The sequence below is a fragment of the Bos mutus genome, chromosome 20 (assembly GCF_027580195.1).
Source record: "Bos mutus isolate GX-2022 chromosome 20, NWIPB_WYAK_1.1, whole genome shotgun sequence".
Classification (NCBI taxonomy): domain Eukaryota; kingdom Metazoa; phylum Chordata; class Mammalia; order Artiodactyla; family Bovidae; genus Bos; species Bos mutus.
The window spans coordinates 59,214,528-59,237,028 of NC_091636.1; the positions used below are offsets into that span (position 1 = coordinate 59,214,528).

Genomic DNA, 22,501 nt, shown 5'->3' on the forward strand with positions numbered 1-22,501 from the left:
CTGAGCAAAAATTACATGGTCACCCTATTTTTAGCTAAGGAATTCAGTTAGTCTTTGAAAAGAGATGATTCTTTTTCTTTCTCAAACAAATATTAATATTTTTGCAAGCAATTCACACATATCTTTAAAAATGTGAGTAATACAGAAAATAAGAAGAAAGTGAAAATTTCTTGAGGGAATTTCTGAAAAGATTTGTTTCTTTAAAAAATAATCTTAAAGTGTTTTGAATGCAACAGCCATCTTATAAATGCTGACATAGCAATAAGTTTTGGTTTTTAAAAATGAGAATTCTAGGGCTTCCCTGGTGGTTCAGTGGTTAGGAGAGTGCCTTGCTATGCAGGGGAAAGTGAAAGTTGCTCAGTCGTACTGACTCTTTGCGACCCTATGGACTATACAATCCATGGGAGTTTCCTGGTCAGAATACTGGAGTGGGTTGCCGTTCCCTTCTCCAGGGGATCTTCCCAACCCAGGGATCAAACCCAGGTCTCCTGCATTGGAGGTGGATTCTTTACCAGCTGAGCCACCATTCACTGGACACCAGTTCAATCCCTGGTCTGGGAAGACCCCACATGTTGCTTAGAATGGCTTTCCTCAACTCCATGCCTGTCTATGTGGATGACTGACCATCTGGTTTTTATGGCTAAAATGGCACTGGGTTCCAACTGGGGTTCACCCAAACATCCCATGTGTGTGTGAGCTGGACAGACTACAAGGTCAGAATCTTTGTTTTGGTGCCACTGATGGCTTAAGGTGATGTCATCATGACTATCATTCTGCTATTTCAGAGTCAAGTTGTTGTCTATTCTTAGAGAACAGCATACATCCCATAGTCCAGGCCCTTCCTAGAGATTTCAACTTTTTACCAATAAGCCAGGTTGAAAGAAGTGATTTTTATGGGCAATCATCCATCTAAGTCAATATTTTACGAATTGTGTTTGATTAATACTAATCTTGGGGTTTCCCTAGTCACTCAGTGGTAAAGAATTCACCTGCTAATGCAGGAGATTCAGGTTTGATCCCTGGGTCAGGAAGCTACCCCAGAGAGGAAAACTGCAACCCAATCCAGTATGCTTGCCTGGGAAGTACCATGGACAGAGGAACCTGGCAGGCTACAATCCATGGGGTTGCAAAAAATCGGACACAGCTTAGAGACTAGACAACAACAATACTAATTCTGAGAGTTTTATTTATTTATTTTTTGGCTCATAAATGGATACTTTAGGGATGTAAATAAGAATCTCTTAATGAGCACTGTAAATCAGTCTGAGAGGAGCATTATTTTATGGTATGTGGTTTTTTTTTTGTTGTTGTTGTTAACTGAATATGAATGAATGAAGACCATGATGGGCAGGAACAAAGACTGAAAAGGCATATTTAGAAATGAGTCTGGAGAAGTGAGCAGGGAGCATCATGGTGTTCCTTGTAAGCCACTAATAAGGAATCATGGGGATACTGAGCAGGATTGCATCACCACTTAGAAAGTTCATTCTGGCTGCTAATGGGAAAGATAGGGCTGTATTCAGAGAGACTCAAGAGGAGATGGTTATAGGATGCATTCAAATTGGGGCTGAGAAGCAGAACGGACAGGACTTGTTTTTGATTGAGTGGATATTGTTGGAAGAGAGGGATAGGAGAGAGAGGAAAAAATTAAAGATGACTCCCGAGTTTCTTATCTTTATTGATCTATGTGTCAAATATTTACTGATAAATATATCATACCAGACACCTTTATAGACACCCAGGAGGCAGTGATGAATAAGATAAACAAGGTGCCTGCACTCCTTTTATTCTAGTGGATGAGACAGACAATATTCCAGTAAATGAATATACCCATTTGATTTTATTAACTGGACTGGGCTTTTATATCACCAGAAGGATGGATGAAGTGGGACAGTAGGTCAAGGAGACCAGGGATTAGGTGGATGGCACAATATTGCAAATATGTTCAGTAACTGATTTCTTTGGGAAACAGCAGAGTCTAGACAAAATTGTAAATCATTCACTAGAGACATTGTCTATAACTTATAAAAAAGTTTCCAGGCCTGACTGGGGGCAGGGTGGGTAATTTACAAGGCTGTGACATTCACTCATTCATATGAGAAAAACAAACAACTGATTTAGAGCATATCATTGTCCAGAGAGGAGGAGATACAGTAAAAAGCAATATTTAAATTATAATAGAACTTAACCACTTTGGAGGGGCTTCCTAGGTGGTGCTAGTGGTAAAGAACCCACCTGCCAATGCAGGAGATGTAAGACGCTTGGGTTCGATCCCAGGGTCAAGAAGATCCCCTGGAGGAAGGCATGGTAACCCACCCACTGTAGTCCATCAGGCTCCTTTGTCCAAGGAGAATTTCATGGACAGAGGAGCCTGGTGGGTTACAGTCCAGGGCTCACAGAGTTGGACATGACTGAGTGACTAACACACATACATCCCTTCTTTATTGGATTTCCTTCCCATTTAGGTCACCACAGAGCACTGAGTAGAGTTCTCTGTGCTATACAGTAGGTTCTCATTAGCTATCCATTTTATACACAGTCGTGTATATATGTCAGTCCCAATCTCCCAACTCATCCCATCTCCCCTTTCCGCATTGGTATCTGTACATTTGTTCTCTACAGAGATGCTTCTGTTTATTCCTACAGATTTAGTTTTGTCTTTTGGTGCCTACGTGGATGATACTATCCCAACCTCCATTATACAAAGGGTCCAGCCCTGCTCAGAATCTCCTTATAATCACAGCCAAAGCTAAACAAGGGGACTTCCCTGGTGGTCAGTCCAGCGATGAGGAATCCCCCTTCCAATGCAGGGGACACGGGTGCAATCCCTGGTCAGGGAACTAAGATCCCATATTCTCTGGGGCAACTAAGCCCATGTGCTCTAACTACTGACCCTGCGCTCTAGAGTCCACACTCCACAACTAGAAAAAGCCTGCCATTCACAACGAAGAGCCCGCTCACAATGAAGACCCAGTGCAACAAAAAAAAAAAAAAGCTAAACAGGGCTACTGTCCAAGAGGCTTCTCAGATCTGTGCTCTGAGCTCCACAGGCTTCCATGATCTGAAGACCGTTGTCTCCTCATTCAGAAGTCTGCCCACTGGTGTCTGTGCGTGCTCAGTCGCTTCAGTCGTGTCTGACTCTTTGCGACCCCATGGGCTGTAGCCCTCCAGGCTCCTCTGCCCATGGGATTCCCCAGGCAGGAATACTGGAGTGGAGAATACTGCCATTTCCTCCTCCAAACTGGTATCTGTAGCCTGACATGATCTGTTTTGGGGCAGATGCAGTCACACTAAATCACTCCTCTCCCCTCAGAAAGTGGAGGACAACACCCTCTTTTTGCTACATTCTAAGCTCAGATGGTACAGGAGGGAACTGCACTCTGCTCTATAAAAAAATGTCCTAGCAATGTGGAAAGGAACATTAAAACCGATGGAAGGGGTGTTGGAAAGGGGTAATGGGGACACTGGGGAAGAATCCCAGACTACTGACTATAGCATTACCATTTGCATGGAATGTAGTTTGGAAATCAATCAGTTATTCAAATGTATGTGCTCAGTAAGCTGAATCAGCACCGCAGAGAAAACAGAAAGGGCTTCATGGTTCTCATGCTCTAGAATCTCAGTCTTAAAGATCTCATTTCTTTCCCACTGATTCATGATTTAAGTCATGTTAAAGATAAAACACAGGGACTTCCCTGCTCGTCCAGGGGTTAAGACTTTGCCTTCCAATGCAGGGAGTGTGGGTTTGATCCCTGGCTGGGGAGCTTAAGATCACAGATGCCTTGGGGCCAAAAAACATAAGACATAAAACAGAAGCAATATTGCATCAAATTCAATAAGAACTTTAAAAATGGTCCATATAAAAAAAACTTAATAAATAAATAAAGATAATGTATAAGAGAAACTGGAGGTATATTGAGGTAAAATGCATTCTCCACTTATCCAAAAAATAGTTTCCTTATTGTATGATGAAGAACTAATCAGTTAAAATGACTGTAACAATCTTTCAAGATATTAAGTTGGTGCAAAAGTAATTGCAGTTTTTGCATTGTTGAAATTTGCCATATACTATTGGGATGCATCCTTAAATAAATGTGGTTATGTTATACATCATTTTAATGCACACTTCTCACTTTATGTTTTTTTGCTAATGACTTATTGCTGTTTATTTTATATTTATTGTAGACTAGGGAAATGATGTTAAACTAAAAGCAAATTCAAGTGACTTTCTTATTCAAGTTCAAAATGGGTTGTAAAGCAGTGGAGACAACTGGCAACATCAACAGTGCATTTGGCCAAGGAACTGCTAACAGACAGACAGTGTGGTGGTGGTTCAAGAAGTTTTGCAAAGGAGATGAGAGCCTTGAAGATGAGGAGCATAGCGGCCATCCATTGGAAGGAGACAACCACCAATTAAGAGAAAATCAGAGCTGATCCTCTTATAACTACATGAGAAGTTGCTGAAGAACTCAGCGCTGACCATCCTGCAGTCATTTGGCATTTGAAGCAAATTGGAAAGGTGAAAAAGCTTGATAAGTGAATGTTTCATGACCTGACCGCAAATAAAAAAAAATCATTCTGAAGTGTCATCTTCTCTTATTCTACTCAACAACAGTGAACCATTTTTCAATCAGATTGTGATGTGTGATGAAAAGTGGATTTTATTCGACAACTGACAATGACCAGCTCAGTGGTTGGACTGAGAAGAAGCTCCAGAGCACTTCCCAAAGCCAAACTTGCACCGAAAAATGGTCATGGTCACTGTTAGGTGCTCTGCTGCCAGTCTGATCCCCTACAGCTTTCTGAATCCCAGAGAAACCATTACATTTGAGAAGTATGCTCAGCAAATCGATGAGATGCAGTGAGAATGGCAAGTCCTGCAGCCAGCACTGGTCAGCAGAATGGGCCCAATTCTTCTCCACAACAACGCCAACCACACGTCACACAACCAATGCTTCAAAAGTTGAACACATTGGGCTGCAAAATTTTGCCCCATCCCGTGTATTCACCTAATCTCTCACCAACTCACCACCTAAAAAAAAGTAGTATCTTGAAGTATCTTGACAAACATCTTGACAACTTTTTGCAGGGGAAATGCTTCCACAACCAGCAGGAGGCAGAAAATGCTTTCCAAGAGCTTGTCTAATCCCAAAGTACAGACTTTTACCCTACATGAATAAACCAACTTATTTCTCATTGGCAAAAGTGTGTTGATTGTAATGGTTCCTATTTTGATTAATTCAGATGTGTTTGAGCCTAATTATAATGAGTTAAAGGAGAAGGCAATGGCACCCCACTCCAGTACTCTTGCCTGGAAAATCCCATGGATGGAGGAGCCTTGTGGGCTGCAGTCCATGGGGTCGCTAAGAGTCGGACATGACTGAGCAACTTCACCTCATTTCTCTATAATGAGTTAAAATTCACCATCTGAAACCGCAATTAGATTTGCACCAACCTAATACATCCATGAAATTAGGCCAAGAGAGAAAGGAAAACTTATACAACTGTCCTTGTAAAACTCTCCAGTTTAGCCATTTCAAATTGTAAGTTTCCATCATCATTTTAATACATAATACCAAGGATATGAAAAAATTTCACCATTTTTAAATGGAAAGGTACATAAATATATCACACTCCATCCAATTACAACACAAATTTCCCATGACAATACAATGGCAAGAAGAATTTCATATCCCCTAACATAAAACCATTTAAAGTAATGTACTAGGCTACATTTAGCTCTCCTTTTCAATGAATTTAAGTGGATAAAGCAATTAATAATCTCTTGACAACTCCCTATGGCAGGCTAGATTCTTCCAGATAGTCTCTTGTCCATTGATAAGAACTCATAGGGACATGAAGATTTTATGTCTTGGGGGGGTCTTCTAAGAGCTAAAAACCAAGGATGGAACAAGTGAGGCAACATAGAGTAATAGCCACATACCTACACTTTCTTCCTCTTCATTATGACCCTAGTGTCTTTGAAATAGCAGGACATTACTAGTAAGCTATATATATCATTAGAAAGCTAAATTGTCAAAAGCAAAAACAAAGGAGGGAGAAAAATTCAATAGTTTGTGAACCTAGAAGCTGAGATTTCTTCCTGAATTTGGAATTGCTGCCTGTTGAATAGTCAATGAAAACCGTATCTTTGGATTGGTGTCTCCAACTGCACCTCCCCACTTAGATGACCTAGAACATAACAACATCAGCATATCCAAACATAGACATCTCTTCCTCATCACACAGTCTGCACCCGCTCCTAGGTGCTCATCGCTGGGATAACACCAGCTGCCTAGCTGCCTCATCCAAATATTTGAATGCTTGCAGGCGTTTCTGAGTTGCTAGTCATGTCTGACTCTGTGTGACCCTATGGACTGTATAGCCTACCAGCCTCTTCTGTCCATGGGGACTCTCCAGGCAAGAATACTTGAGTGAGTTGCCATGTCCTCCTCCAAGGGATCTTCCCAACCCAGGGATCAAACCCGGGTCTCCTGCATTGCATGCAGATTCTTTACCTTCTGAGTCACAAGGGAAGCCTGGATATATGTATCTGTGTAGCTAATTCACTTTTCTGCGCAGTAGAAACCAATGCAACACTGTAAAGCAAATATACGCCAATAAAAATGAAAAAAAAAATAGAAGTCTCATCTAAAAATTTACATTGATTACCACTTTATTTACCTCTAAATGAAACCGATTTTCAAAGGTTATAAATGAATGTTATGCAAGAAAATTTAGGTACCTCATTCTCTGTTTTCCAGAATTAGGGACATTTTGGGGTTTTTATGAGTAATTTCTATCATTTCAAACATTTCTGGAATTTTAAAATAATCGACTGTGTCTTAGGGGATATTTTCACAGATGTTTCTGTTGACCTTTTCATTTAACAGAGGACAATAGAGAGCTATGTGGATAAACGCATGGGCACCACATATGGCCCTCCAGCAGGAAAGAAGATGACTATCTTCATTGATGATGTGAATATGCCAGTAATCAATGAGTGGGGAGACCAGGTATATCAATCCTGTTGGGCATCTTATTTGCTTAGTTCATCATTGATTTATTTTTTGATGAGTAAATGGTTTTCTGTTTTTTTCAACTTGCAATTCCTGAATTCCAATTAAGTCCGTTATTTAGATCCTGGGATATAAAGGAATGACCTTTTAATTCTGAAAGTTGTCTTTCTTAGGTTACTAATGAGATAGTACGACAGCTGCTGGAACAGAATGGATTTTATAATCTAGAGAAGCCTGGGGAGTTTACCAGCATTGTGGACATCCAGTTTTTAGCAGCTATGATCCATCCTGGGGGTGGACGCAATGATATACCGCAGCGACTCAAGAGGCAGTTCTCGATATTTAACTGCACGCTACCCTCTGATGCTTCTGTGGACAAGATCTTTGGTAAAATGAATGTCAGTGGGGCGTGGAAGGGGAGAATCCCTGCTTGGGTTGCAATGAGAAAATATCCACCCAGAGGTCCACACAGAGGGGAGCACTGAGTGGTTCCCTAGTCTGCTGTCTTTATCACTTTCAAGAGTGTATTTTGTTTGTAAAAGCATTTTTATGTATTTGTTGAGTTGGGTGTCAAGGTAGATCTTTTATACCTATGTATTTCGTTTTGAAAGATATAATTTTATTTGTTTACTTTTGGCTGTGCTGGTTCTTTGATGCTTCTCAGGCTCTTTAGTCGAGGAGAGCTTGGGCTATTCTTGTTGCCGTGTGTAGGCTTCTCATTGCGGTGGCTTCTCTTATTACAGAGCACGGGCTCTAGGGTGAGTGGACTCTCGGGTGAGTGGGCTTCAGTAGCTGTGGTTCCTGAGCTCTGGAGCACAGACTCAATAGTTGTGACATATGGGCTTAGTTGCTCCAGGGCATGTGAGATCTCCCTAGACCAGGGATTGAGCCCATGTCTCCTGCATTGGCAGGAGGATACTTTACCACTGAGCCACCAGGGAAGCCCCTACCTATGTATTTCTTTAAGATATTGTTGCTAGCTTCTTAAGCCAGGAGGTTAAATATTAAGTGGTCTTAGACATGATGAGATGCCTTCCTCATGGGTACATGTATTTCAGGTCTGGATTGATACAATTCCACACCAGCAGTTTATGTAGCTGATACCTAACCACCCCATGTAATGATTTTAGCCTAAGAAATATCAATAATATCTCTCAGGATGGGGATTAGCCAGAGTCTGATCCTCAGAGTAATTTATAGGGTTGTAAATAAATTATTGATTGATTACATGTGTAGTATGTCAGAAATCATCCAAGAAACACTAGCACAATCGATAACCATATTTATTTAACTGAGTAATGAAAATGAGTTTAGAAACTGATTATGGAATCTTTTCAGAGAAAGAGTGTAAAGTTATGCATGCGTTTGTGTTAGGTATTAATTTACCATCGCTGAAATTGAGACTGAGGAAAAACTAATTAGGATTACCCTAATTAACTTCTGGCAGACTAGAAGGTCTTCTTAGCGCCCTAGGGTAGTGGAGTTGGCAATATCTGCCTTCAGTCACAGCAGTGGGCAGAGGCTTGAAACCAATGACACCAGACCTATCTAAACTTGGGAGAAGTAAATGGACCAGAATGAATGACTATTATCACTTTTAATTATCCTTTTTGGCCTGGAAAATTTTGCCTATAAAGTAAATCAAAATATATTATAATGCATGGAATGGCAACAAAAGAATGAACTAATAATCTTAGAAGATTCGTGAGACCTTTCTTTTTCTTATCTGTCCAATGCAACTTTATATATTCATCATTGTTACCCATTTAATAATACTGAATTAGTTCAGCTAGAGTTTTCAGCAGCATTTCTTAATCAGCTTTTCAGTATTTGAATGCTAACTCACTTGAATCTATACCTACTTTTTAGGTTTAACCCCCCTCCCAAATTAATTAATCAAAATTTCTTTAATATGTGGTTAACTATTAAAATGTGTCCTTGTATTTATATTCTACATTACGTTTTTCATTTTAATTTAGTTGATTTGAACTGTCAGTCAAAATGTTGCGACTTTTTTTCCTCTTTCAGGTGTGATTGGGGTAGGTTATTACTGTACCCAGAGGGGTTTCTCAGAAGAAGTGAGAGATTGGGTGACGAAGTTGGTGCCCCTGACACGTCGACTATGGCAAATGACTAAGATTAAAATGCTCCCAACCCCTGCAAAATTCCATTACGTTTTTAACCTTCGAGATCTTTCTAGGATCTGGCAGGGAATGCTGAACACTACTCCAGAGGTTATCAAGGAACCAGACGTAAGTGATGCGTAAGAAAGTAGAACAAGTAACTTTGTTATTTATTATAAACTCTAAATATTCTTAGTAATGTAATTTTTATGGGCATGAAAATATTTTGAGATGTTTTAGCATGGATATTTTTTTCTTTTGTGGCTTTTTACTAATGTAAAGGGAAAGTATGCCAAATGTTTTTCTTTAAAAATTCCAATTAAATTTGGTTTATGTTTAAGGAGACAGTGTATACTATTATTTTCTAATGAGTAGAATAAAAGGTAAAATTAATTTTGTTTTTCATCATAATTTTCTCATACTAAACAATGGCAAAAATGCCTGTTGATTTTATTATGTCTGTCTTCACATTATAAACTTCACATTATAAACCTGATCTTTAACTTTAAAAACTATCTTTTTTTTAATTTTAATTGGAAGCTAATTACTTTACAATATTGTATTGGTTAATTATCATTGATTATCAGTGAATCAACGATAAATATACATAAATCCCCTCCCTCTTGGGCCTTCCTCCCACCCCCTCAACCCACCCCTCTGGCTCATCTCAGCCCCAGGCTGGGCCCCTTGGGTTACGCAGCAGCTTCCCATTAGCATCTGTTTTACATATAGAGTATACATTTCAGTGTTACTCTCCCAGTTTTCCTCACCTCTCCTTCCCCTGCTGTGCCCACAAGCCCATTCTCTGTGTCTGCGATTCTGTTCCTGGCCTGCAAATAGGTTCATCAGCACGATTTTTCTAGATTCCATATGTATAGTGGTACATGTATGCAATGGAATATTACTCGGCCATAAAAGGGACAACTTTGAATCAGTTGAACTGACTGAACGAATTTGAGTTAGTTGAACCTAGAGCCTGATATCCAGTGTGAAATAAGAGAAAAACAAGTATCATATATTAATGCACATATATGGAGTCTAGTAATTATCTTTATAAATGAACTTTCCAAATTGAGGGATGAAACCACTTTTTTTTGTTAGTCATCCATGATCTTTCTTTTCCATATAACTTGATGCACTAAAAGAATTACAAATATTGGTAAAACTGAAAAGAGGCAGAAGAGTAGAAATTTCATTTGACAGAAAAATGAGCATTTGTACAGACACTCAAATATAACAGTTTCTAGCACTATAAGAATTCTCTTTGGACTAAAAGGAAATTCTAGTGTGTAAAAATCAGTATGTATGTAGTATATAAAATTGTAAGGTATATAGTATGTAAAAATGCAGTACTTTTTTTTTTTTTTTTTTGCTGAAGGGCCTATGTGCTTAGGCTAAGACAACACCAGCCTCTTTTTCAGACTTTGATGGTACTGAGGTGGAAGTTAAGCAAATAGGTTTTAGGGACTTCTCCACATAAATGCAGAGAGACAGTTGAAATGTCAGTCAAACTGTCACAAGCAAATCAAGTGTGGATGGTAAGAAAAACCCAGCTTTACCGCACATAGTCACAAAGTAGGTAACTTCACTGGCTGACTCCAAGACAAGACATTTTGGGGAAAACTCACTCTCCTTGTTACAGAGAATTGGGAGTCATTTTAGCAGTAGTGAACATGTAATTTAATTTTTTCCCTCAAAGTTACTGACAAATTAATGGCATCGTGGAATGCTGCTATGTTGTACTCAGTCGTGTTTGACTCTTTGAGACCTCACGCACTGTAGCTCACCAGGTTCCTCTGTTTGTGGAATTTCCCAGGCAAAAATACTGTAGCAGATTGCCATTTCCTGCTCCAGGGGTTTCTTCCCAATTCAGAGATCGAACCCATGTCTCTTGGGTCTCCTGCATCGGCAGGCGAGCTCTTTACCACTATACCACTATACCACCAATATTACTTTTTAAGTACCTATTTTTTTGGTGCTGATTTTAAATCAGCATTAACAGTTCCAGCAATTGGTTTGTCATGAACTTTTGTCTTAACCATGTCATTAAATATATTTCACTAAGCTTTTATTTCCTGGCAACCAAAGAGCATTTGATCATTAGTAATATAATGGCTTCCTTGGTGGCTCAGACAGTTAAGAATCTGCCTGCAATGTGAGAGACCCTGGTTTGATCCCTGGGTCGGGAAGATCCCCTGGCAAAGCGAATGGCAACCCACTCCAGTATTCTTGCCTGGAGAATACCATGGACAGAGGAGCCTGGCAGGCTACAGTCCATGGGGTTGCAAAGAGTTGGACACGACTGAACGACTAATACTTTCACAGTATAATAACTTAAAAACCTTCTATCTTGAAAAATGTTACCAAGTTAAGAAATTTGCACCAGTCTTTCATATCAAATAAGATACTTAGACAAGCTTTGTTATTCTTGCTATCAGAACAGCTGTATTGAACAATTAATTCTCTCAACTTCCAGTTAACTTTGGGCCCTGGAGTATCTAGAAGAGGTGACAGATAACCCAGATTTTTTTTGTAAATTTTCTCCACAATGTGTTAAGTAAATGTATCTTTGTAATTATCTCAGTTGCATGCATGAGAGTTGTTTATACACAACTTTTACACTATGCTCTGGCCATAATGTAGATGTCTTATCCAAACAGACTAATTTGATCGGAAACATAAAACTTTTATGTAGAATATTAGTTTGTTGGTCATTCAGAATGAATTAGTATTTTATCTAGGAATGGTTTTGTTTTAATTTAAGGGCTGAAAATGAATACTTTTTATTTACTATCTGGAGAAGAAAATGGCAACCCACTCCAGTATTCTTGCTTCGGAAGGTCCATGGTCAGAGGAGCCTGGTAGGCTACAATCCGTGGAGTTGCAGTCACAGACACGACTGAGTGACTGAACACAGATGAGACCAATTTGAAATGAAGCTCAGTATATTTTAACTTTTTATTTTATCTATTTTTTAACAGGACAGTTATATTTCATGGACAATTTTGTATCCTAAGACTGTGCATTCCTGTACAAATGCCAGTAACGTTCCCCACATCATTTTTGCACCCAAGAATGTCCTTTTTTGGTGATCACATACCAAATGAAAACCATTATTCCAGGATTTTTTTCTAAGGTGCTCCCAAACCTGTTGCTCACATTAAAAGGAAACCAGTAATGTTAGCCTTAACTTTAAAAAATGTCACATTCTAAATCAGGAAGGAGGGTCCTCTATGATACTGCCCACTTGAATTTCCAACTCTGACATAACGGGAATTAATAACGCATTTAAACGATGCTTTTGACAGGAACTGTTAAGGCTGTGGAAGCATGAGTGTAAACGAGTTATTGCTGATCGCTTCACGGCATCTGATGACGTGACCTGGTTTGATAAGACTTTAGTCAGCTTGGTGGAGGAGGAGTTTGGTGAAGAGAAAAAACTCTTGGTGGATTGCGGAACTGACACTTACTTTGTGGATTTCTTGAGGGATGCACCTGAAGCTACAGGTAAACTATTGAAGCAGAATTTGAAATCCTCCAAAGGGATATCCTTTGCCAAGTAACGACCTGATGCAAAGGGACGACTTGTTGGAAAAGACCCTGATGTTGGGAAAGATTGAAGGCAATAGGAGAAGGGGCGGCAGAGGGTGAGATGCTTAGATAACATCACTGACTCAATGGACATGAATTTGAGCAGTCTCGGGGAGATAGTGGAGGACAAAAGAGCCTGGCATGCTGCTGTCCATGGGTCACAGAGAGTCGAATATGACTTAGCGACTGAAAAACAGCAAAGGGGATATCTGATGACAGAGGTTTAGTTCAGGGATGTTGAGTTTCTGTCTAGTGAACTTTGCTGAAACAAGCCTGAGGCATAGTAGGTGCTCAATAAATATAGAAGCATGTTGTTGCAAATTTCCTCCACAATGTGTTAAGTAAATGTATCTTTGTAATCTTTGATTAAGAGTAACCATTTTGTTACTTCATGGGAAATAGATGGGGAAACAGTGGAAACAGTGTCAGACTTTATTTTTTTGGACTCCAAAATCACTGCAGATGGTGACTGCAGCCATGAAATTAAAAGACACTTACTCCTTGGAAGGACAGTTATGACCAACCTAGATAGCATATTCAAAAGCAGAGACATTACTTTGCCAACAAAGGTCCATCTAGTCAAGGCTATGGTTTTGCCAGTGGTCATGTATGGATGTGAGAATTGGACTGTGAAGAAGGCTGAGCGCCAAAGAATTGATGCTTTTGAACTGTGGTGTTGGAAAAGACTCTTGAGAGTCCCTTGGACTGCAAGGAGATCCAACCAGTCCATTCTGAAGGAGATCAGCCCTGGGATTTCTTTGGAAGGAATGATGCTAAAGCTGAAACTCCAGTACTTTGGCCACCTCATGCGAAGAGTTGACTCATTGGAAAAGACTCTGATGCTGGGAGGGATTGGGGGCAGGAGGAGAAGGGGACGACAGAGGCTGAGATGGCTGGATGGCATCACTGACTCGATGGACGTGAGTCTGAGTGAACTCCGGGAGATGGTGATGGACAGGGAGGCCCGGTGTGCTGTGATTCATGGGGTCGCAAAGAGTCGGACACGACTGAGTGACTGAACTGAACCGAACTGAACCGTTTTGTACATGTCAGCCTTGGTTATAAAGGTTGAGTTGGGAGGCAGGGTAGAGCAGAAGACAGTGGACAAGGCTTACAGCTGGCGTATAGAGGTAGATTTGAGAAATGGGTCTCCTGTACCTTAGCTGGGCAAGCTTCTGAACTTTCTTGAATCTCCTGCCTCTACTTTTATAAAAATGGAAATATTAAAATATACATCCTGGGTCCTGTGGGGATAAATGAGATGGTGTCTGTAGATGGCTTGGCAGTCTGTGTCTTGTACTCACTGTGAGAGGAAATATAGCAAAACTATGATTATTCCTTGAGTATTCCCAGGTGTTGAAAATAAAAAGGAAAACCTCACATTCCCTGAGAGGGCCATTGAATATAATTAGAGGTGGGTGATGGGGAGGCAAGATATTGTGGTTATGGTTCTGTGAAAAACTGAGATATACTGTATTATTTTTTATGAAAAGAAGTGGTGCTCCAGTTAATTTCTTTCCTCAGAAATAACTGAGCTTAAGTAGAATATTTTTCTTTCATTTAGAAACCTCTTCTAATACTGAGGATGAATATTAAGTTACTTTTCATATTCAAAAAGGCATGTTTAAGCACTTGCTATTTATATCTGTTAAATGGTTGAAAATGACTAGGCAGCCCCTTACTAGATTTGATAAGGATGTATGTGATCTGTCAAGTTTCTGAGTAACAGTTGAAAAGGATGTTTATTGCTGGCTATGCAGTTGGACAGATCTTTTCAGAGAAAGAAGCTGATACAGTTTATTTTAAATCAGGTCACACATATCCAAAAATCATGTAAAGGTAGGAGCATTATAAGGTGATTAGAATTTATGTGTTTTATTTCCTCTAATTCAGAAGGATAAGTAATTGTGTGTCTGAGGTCAGGGTACAACTCCAGCATTTTGGGGTGGGCCTTGGGGGTTTGGGTGGGGTGGGGTGAATGAGGCTAGAGGCAAATACAGAGACTTTTGTGTCTCCAGCACACTTTGTTTCTCAAAGCTTGAATGGAACATTTATGAAATAACGAAGTGCCTATTGAAATTCAGTTAGAGAGAGCTTTGCAAATAGACCAACCTTATTATGCTAAATCAATTTCCTTGCTTTGTCATAAAAAGGTTAATATAGTTTGTATTAGGACAGGGTCAATTGAAAGTAATTATGTACTACTAGATTTGGACGACTCACTCTTCTAATACTCAGTGAATTTCTTACTTGTTATTAGTATATTCAACTAATGTTAACTGATAGTGAATTTATATATGCCAAATTTAGCTCTTTCTTTGGCATTATGCTTTATAATCATGGTTGGAAAAGTGTTAAGCTGATACGTGTCTCTAACTTTTAAAATAGTTGATTTAATAATTTTCCCAGTGAAATAATTCAGTGTTTAAATTTTTTTAACACACACAAAATTTTTTTTAATAACAAAAATAATTTTTTTCTGTTTTCTCTCAAAATTCACTTCTATCCTCACTATTAACTTAAAATTTCCAATCATAAAAATTTTCTAAGCAGATGCAGTGACCTTTTTCTTTTTATTCTTATTAAAAACTCATTTAATTCTCTCTTTTGTGGATTTTGACATTAAATCCCTACTTTTTCGATCTTCATTTTGACCATTAAGTGAGTATTTCTGGGAAGATCCTTGAAATGCCAATGGTCTATTATGAATATAAATGAAATTCAATGTATGTGACATTATTTGAAATTGACCCTTTGTAGACAAGAAAGAATTAAGACTGTGTATGATCACAAAAGTTCTAATGCTTTGACTATTGTTTGCTTTCTTTTCTAAAAATATATACTCTGGCTTTTAGGTAAAAATCAGTATTATTCAGTGCTAAATTGTAAAGCTATGAGTGTACTAAGTTAGGTTGAGGAAGTGGTAAAGTCCAATGATTTGGAGAAACTTAGTTGATTTTTCTTTCCTAACCCCAGGTGAAACATCTGAGGAGGCTGATGCTGAGATGCCCAAAATTTATGAGCCTGTTGAATCCTTTGATCACCTGAAGGAGCGTTTGAATATGTTCTTGCAGCTCTATAACGAGAGCATCCGTGGTGCAGGCACGGACTTGGTGTTCTTTGCAGATGCCATGGTCCACTTGGTCAAGGTCAGTGGCCACGCCCAGTAGCACCTCCCCAGAGTGACAGACACTTGCCTTTACACCAGACTTTTCCCCCTCCTCTTCAATTTTCCTCTTCTAGGAGAAAGTTCAGTTTAAAAATAAACTCAATGCTCTATTCCAATTTAATTTCTGAACTGAATGCAACATGTCACACCTATAGGTTTAAAATCAGAGCGTGTGTACTTCAAATGTGTGATATGATAATTTTATTCAGTGTTGCTATACTGCTTCCAGCTCAATGTTTTCACTCCATGGAATGAATGTGGTTGACATCTGAGTCAGAAGCACAGGCACAAAGCCTGCTTCTATTTTGCATCCTGCTAAGGAGAATGGTAAAAAGTGGGGCATTCATTTTGAGGACATTATACTAAGTGAAATAAGCCAGTCACAAAACCTCAAATACCATTTGAGTCCACTTCTACCGTACCTAGGGTAGAAAATTGAGAGACAGAAAGAGTGGTGGTTGGTAGCAGCCAAGGGAAGGAGAATGAGTTGTGTTTAATGGTACAGAATTTCATTTTTGCAAGATGAAAAGTTTTGGAGATGGATGTTGGTGGTTGCACAACAATATGAAGGTACTTAATGGGATTGGACTATGCCTTTAAAAATGGTTTGGATGGGAAACTTTATGTTGCTTGTATTTCACCACAATTGGAAATAGTAATTAACAATAATGCATAGATAATTGACTTTCAGCTGGGATGAAAATTCTGTTAAATGATACCCACCAGGAAAGTAAAGTTTCCTCTCTACCCTATCATGAGTCATTTAGGTTTCCAATCACTGTAATGATGGATATGATGGATTCTCAAAGGATAGAAATAAAAGATATTTACTTGACCTAATTTATGGGTGGTGGGAGATAATGCTGTTAAAACCCTGTTGATACTCTCACTTTGTTGATGTCAATTATTTTTTTAGAATACATCCTTTTCATTAGAAAGAAGCCAGTTTGGGGCTGTCTTCCATTTCTTAGGCTTATCCATGAGGAACGACCTCATAATTACAAATTGTCACCTCTAATAATTATAAAATCTTAGAATTGGAGACAATTTCAGAGGTTATCTAGTCAGTTCTCGCTCTGAAAAATTAAGGAGTGTGAGGAAGGCATTTCTATAAGGCTGGACTAAGTCAGGGAGAAGAACAACAATGAGTAAGTCCTGGGGTTGGATGTCCCCAGCATGAGGACACTTAGCTTGGAAACTTTGAATTCTCAGAATCTGAGACATCTCTATTGAATTATGAGTACAAATGTTCTTCCAAAACCAAATATAAATAACATTTTGAAATTAGTTCCTAGTTTATAATTGAGTTAAATGTTTCAGGAAGAATAAAGGTACTCTCATATTTAGTTATTGAAAGGAAGAAGCCAAAGAATAACATTTTCTAAGTAAATAATATTAAAGGCAACTTCCTGACTAGGTATCTATTGGAGACAAAATCTGATTGGCTTTGGGGTTCCACAATAGCTAGAAATGAAGTTATTTATGTTAATCTTTTGCTTGAGGAAGTTCTCTAGAACTTTCCTTTTTCTGGGTTTTACAGCACAAGTGTGTGTTAGTCGCTTAGTCACGTTCAACACTTTGTGACTTCACGGGCTGTAACCACCAAGCTCCTCTGTCCGTGGGATTCTCTAGGCAAGAAGACTGGAGTTGCTCTTTCCTTCTCCAGGGAATCTTCCCGACCCCAGAACTGAACCCAGGTCTCCTGCTTTGCAGGCAGATTCCTTACTGTCTGAGCCACCAGGGAAGCCCACAGACAAAGCATCTCCTCACTTTGTTTGGGTGTCACACTCAAGGCGTATGTGCCGCAGCCCGTGTCCTGCACTGTGTTTTCCCCTCACCCTCAGCCTCTACCATGCGTCCTCTGGGATTAGCCAAAGAATCTGTGATTGGAGTTTTTGAGCTAAAATGCCTTATTTCTCACAGTTTTCTAGGCCCACTCTCTCACCTACACTCTCGTTTTCTGTGTACCGTTATATCCAAACTCTGGCATGTGAGTGTGAGCCTTGAAATATGTAACTTAGCTATAAAGCATGATAGAAGCCAAGGGACAGGACTGAAGATGAAAACTGCAGCAACACAGGATGTGGTCTGAAGCCAAGTGTGTTTCTTAGTTCCTTTCTTTATTAAAATGATGGTTTTCGTTTGAAACCAAGAATATTTCTGCAAGATGTCTTTTGCCTCTTTGATTAAAGTTCAATTCGTGGTGTGTATGGTTTGTCGTATTCCTTGTGGGTGGTGTTCGATTTAGGGTGTAATTCAGAGAAATCAATTGCTCATGATTAAACAGGTTCTGATTCCAAAGGATCTTATCAGTGCTACATTCCCAGCAGGTGTCTTGTTGTGTAGAATTCATCTGCTTGTATTTGACTTTTTTACCAGATGGTAAGCTCTATGAGGGCGGATACCCAGTTTATTCCCTTCAGTATTCACGGGATGGAGTACTGCTGAGACAGGCACCCTTGTGGTGCTTGATAAATAGGTTGAGAGTTGAACTAAGTCCTCATTATGGCCCTGAACATCCTGTCTTCCAATATTTCCATAGCTGGTATTGAAGTTCCCACCCTGATGAGGACCCCTCAGGCATTTTGCTGATTCTGAGACTGTGTGTATCCCATTCCTTATTCTTAAAATTTAGCCCAACTCCTGCCCAGTGTGTCACCTTCTTTGCATGATAAACTTGTAGTTACTGTTCAAGATCTGGAGCAAATTCCCAGCTCCACATCTAAGATGCCTTCTCAAGCAGTGTTGTTTCTCTTGCATTTTTTTCCTCCAGTTGCTATCATTCCTGCCCACCCCAGCATTCACCACAGTGCTTTACTGCATGTTTCTATTAATAGGTTTCTCTCCTCTACTAGAGTATGAGCACCTGCAAGGCAGGATGGGAATTAATATGTTTTAAAATATGTGCTACAGAAATTAAAAAATGAATATCTCTATCTCACAGTCTGAGATGGTGAGACGAGATAGCCCCATTTGAAGTTCTCACTTCACTGTGTTTTCTCTTACAATTTCTGTTTTCTACTAGATTTTGAGATTACTTTTAAAGTATTCTATTTGTTCATGTATATGTTCACTTGTCAAATGTGTTTTAAGGGCTTCTCATATGCTAGAAGGGGCTTCCCAGGTGGCATGCAGTGATGAAGAATCCACCTTTCAATGCAGGAGACATAGGAGACATGTGTTCGATCCCTGGGTTGGGAAGATCCCCTGGAGTAAGACATAAAAACCAACTCCAGTATTCTTGCTTAGAAAATTCCATGGACAGAGGGGCCTGGTGGGCTACAGTCCATGGGGTTGCAAAGAGCTGGGACACGATTAAGCCCCTGAGCAAGTACGCAGATAGTGCTAGAAGATGGGAACAGACATTTTTAGTTTCAGACCTAAGCCCAGTTGCAGGAAAAGTTATTGGGATGAAAGTTTCCAATACCTACTTAGTAATAATTATTTAACCCTTAATATATTCACCAGCATCAACTAAAGGAAATGGTTATTGAAAAAGTCATGTATTTTGGAAAAGTTAACCAAGAAAAGACATAGGAGACTCTGGGTGGCTGCAGTAACTTCTTACCTGCTTTATCTATGCCTCTTGAGGTAACACCAGGGAAAGAATATGAATACACACTGGGGAAATGCCAAGAATTCTTGCCTGTACCTTTCCTCCCCTGCCTGTAACAACTTAAGAGGGAATCACATGGAGAAGATGATTAGGAGGCTGGAAGAGCAAGGTTCTACCAGATTTGGTGGAACCAGGTTCTCAGGTCCACAATGGGAAAGTCGACTTCATTTCATTGGGCTCACACTAAATTGGGAGTATAATCCAAAAGCAAGAGTAGTCCCAACAGGAGTTGAGTATAATGCCTGCCAGTGAAGGGAATCCTGAAAAAGGATGTTTAGATCAGATCAGATCAGATCAGATCAGTCGCTCAGTCGTGTCTGACTCTTTGCGACCCCATGAATTGCAGCACGCCAGGCCTCCCCGTCCATCACCAACTCCCGGAGTTCACTCAGACTCACGTCCATCGAGTCCAGCCATCTCATCCTCTGTCGTCCCCTTCTCCTCCTGCCCCCAATCGCTCCCAGCATCAGAGTCTTTTCCAATGAGTCAACTCTTCGCATGAGCTGGCCAAAGTACTGGAGTTTCAGCTTTAGCATCATTCCTTCCAAAGAAATCCCAGGGCTGATCTCCTTCAGAATGGACTGGTTGGATCTCCTTGCAGTCCAAGGGACTCTCAAGAGTCTTCTCCAACACCACGCTTCAAAAGCATCAATTCTTTTGCACTCAGCCTTCTTCACAGTCCAACTCTCACATCCATACATGGCCACAGGAAAAACCATAGCCTTGACTAGACGAACCTTTGTTGGCAAAGTAATGTCTCTGCTTTTGAATATGCTATCTAGGTTGGTCATAACTGTCCTTCCAAGGAGTAAACGTCTTTTAATTTCATGGCTGCAGTCACCATCTGTAGTGATTTTGGAGCCCAGAAAAATAAAGTCTGACACTGTTTCCACTGTTTCCCCATCTATTTCCCATGAAGTGATGGGACCCAATGCCATGATCTTCGTTTTCTGAATGTTGAGCTTTAAGCCAACTTTTTCACTCTCCTCTTTCACTTTCATCAAGAGGCTTTTGAGTTCCTCTTCACTTTCTGCCATAAGGGTGGTGTCATCTGCATATCTGAGGTTATTGATATTTCTCCCGGCAATCTTGATTCCAGCTTGCGTTTCTTCCAGTCCAGCGTTTCTCATGATGTACTCTGCATATAAGTTAAATAAGCAGGGTGACAATATACAGCCTTGACGAACTCCTTTTCCTATTTGGAACCAGTCTGTTGTTCCATGTCCAGTTCTAACTGTTGCTTCCTGACCTGCATACAAATTTCTCAAGGGGCAGATCAGGTGGTCTGGTATTCCCATCTCTTCAGAATTTTCCACAGTTTATTGTGATCCACACAGTCAAAGGCTTTGGCATAGTCAATAAAGCAGAAATAGATGTTTTTCTGGAACTCTCTTGCTTTTTCCATGATCCAGCGGATGTTGGCGATTGGATCTCTGGTTCCTCTGCCTTTTCTAAAACCAGCTTGAACATCAGGAAGTTCACGGTTCACATATTGCTGAAGCCTGGCTTGGAGAATTTTGAGCATTACTTTACTAGCGTGTGAGATGAGTGCAATCATGCGGTAGTTTGAGCATTCTTTGGCATTGCCTTTCTTTGGGATTGGAATGAAAACTGACCTTTTCCAGTCCTGTGGCCACTGCTGAGTTTTCCAAATTTGCTGGCATATTGAGTGCAGCACTTTCACAGCATCATCTTTCAGGATTTGGAATAGCTCAACTGGAATTCCATCACCTCCACTAGCTTTGTTTGTAGTGATGCTTTCTAAGGCCCACTCGACTTCACATTCCAGGATGTCTGGCTCTAGGTGAGTGATCACACCATCGTGATCATCTGGGTCATGAAGATCTTTTTTGTTCAGTTCTTCTGTGTATTCTTGCCACCTCTTCTTAATATCTTCTGCTTCTGTTAGGTCCATACCATTTCTGTCCTTTATCGAGGTCATCTTTGCATGAAATGTTCCTTTGGTATCTCTGATTTTCTTGAAGAGATCTCTAGTCTTTCCCATTCTGTTGTTTTCCTCTATTTCTTTGCATTGGTCGCTGAAGAAGGCTTTCTTATCTCTTCTTGCTATTCTTTGGATCTCTGCATTCAGATGCTTATATCTTTCCTTTTCTCCTTTGCTTTTCACTTCTCTTCTTTTCACAGCTATTTGTAAGGCCTCCCCAGACAGCCATTTTGCTTTTTTGCATTTCTTTTCCATGGGAATGGTTTGATCCCTGTCTCCTGTACAATGTCACGAACCTCATTCCACAGTTCATCAGGCACTCTATCTATCAGATCTAGTCCCTTAAATATATTTCTCACTTCCACTGTATAATCATAAGGGATTTGAAGATGAGCTCGATGAAGGACAGAAATGGTATGAACCTAACAGAAGCAGAAGATATTAAGAAAAGATGGCAAGAATACAGAAGAACTGTACAAAAAAGATCTTCACGACCCAGATGATCATGATGGTGTGATCACTGACCTAGAACCAGACATACTGGAATGTGAAGTCGAATGGGCCTTAGAAAGCATCACTACGAACAAAGCCAGACTTTATTTTTCTGCAGATGGTGACTGCAGCCATGAAATTAAAAGACGTTTACTCCTTGGAAGGACAGTTATGACCAACCTAGATAGCATATTCAAAAGCAGAGACATTACTTTGCCAACAAAGGTTCGTCTAGTCAAGGCTATGGTTTTTCCTGTGGCCATGTATGGATGTGAGAGTTGGACTGTGAAGAAGGCTGAGTGCAAAAGAATTGATGCTTTTGAAGCGTGGTGTTGGAGAAGACTCTTGAGAGTCCCTTGGACTGCAAGGAGATCCAACCAGTCCATTCTGAAGGAGATCAGCCCTGGGATTTCTTTGGAAGGAATGATGCTAAAGCTGAAACTCCAGTACTTTGGCCAGCTCATGCGAAGAGTTGACTCATTGGAAAAGACTCTGATGCTGGGAGCGACTGGAGGCAGGAGGAGAAGGGGACGACAGAGGATGAGA

The 22,501-nt window shown here is 40.0% G+C and overlaps 1 protein-coding gene across 1 annotated transcript in view; it reads left to right on the forward strand.

Moving 5' to 3' along the window:
• Nucleotides 1–22,501, forward strand: part of DNAH5 (dynein axonemal heavy chain 5) — a 276,738-nt gene that overhangs the window by 144,333 nt on the left and 109,904 nt on the right. The window contains 5 exon segments of the mRNA XM_070357713.1: nucleotides 6,894–7,016; nucleotides 7,193–7,406; nucleotides 9,048–9,271; nucleotides 12,451–12,649; nucleotides 15,710–15,882. Coding sequence (XP_070213814.1) covers nucleotides 6,894–7,016; nucleotides 7,193–7,406; nucleotides 9,048–9,271; nucleotides 12,451–12,649; nucleotides 15,710–15,882 — 933 coding nt within the window.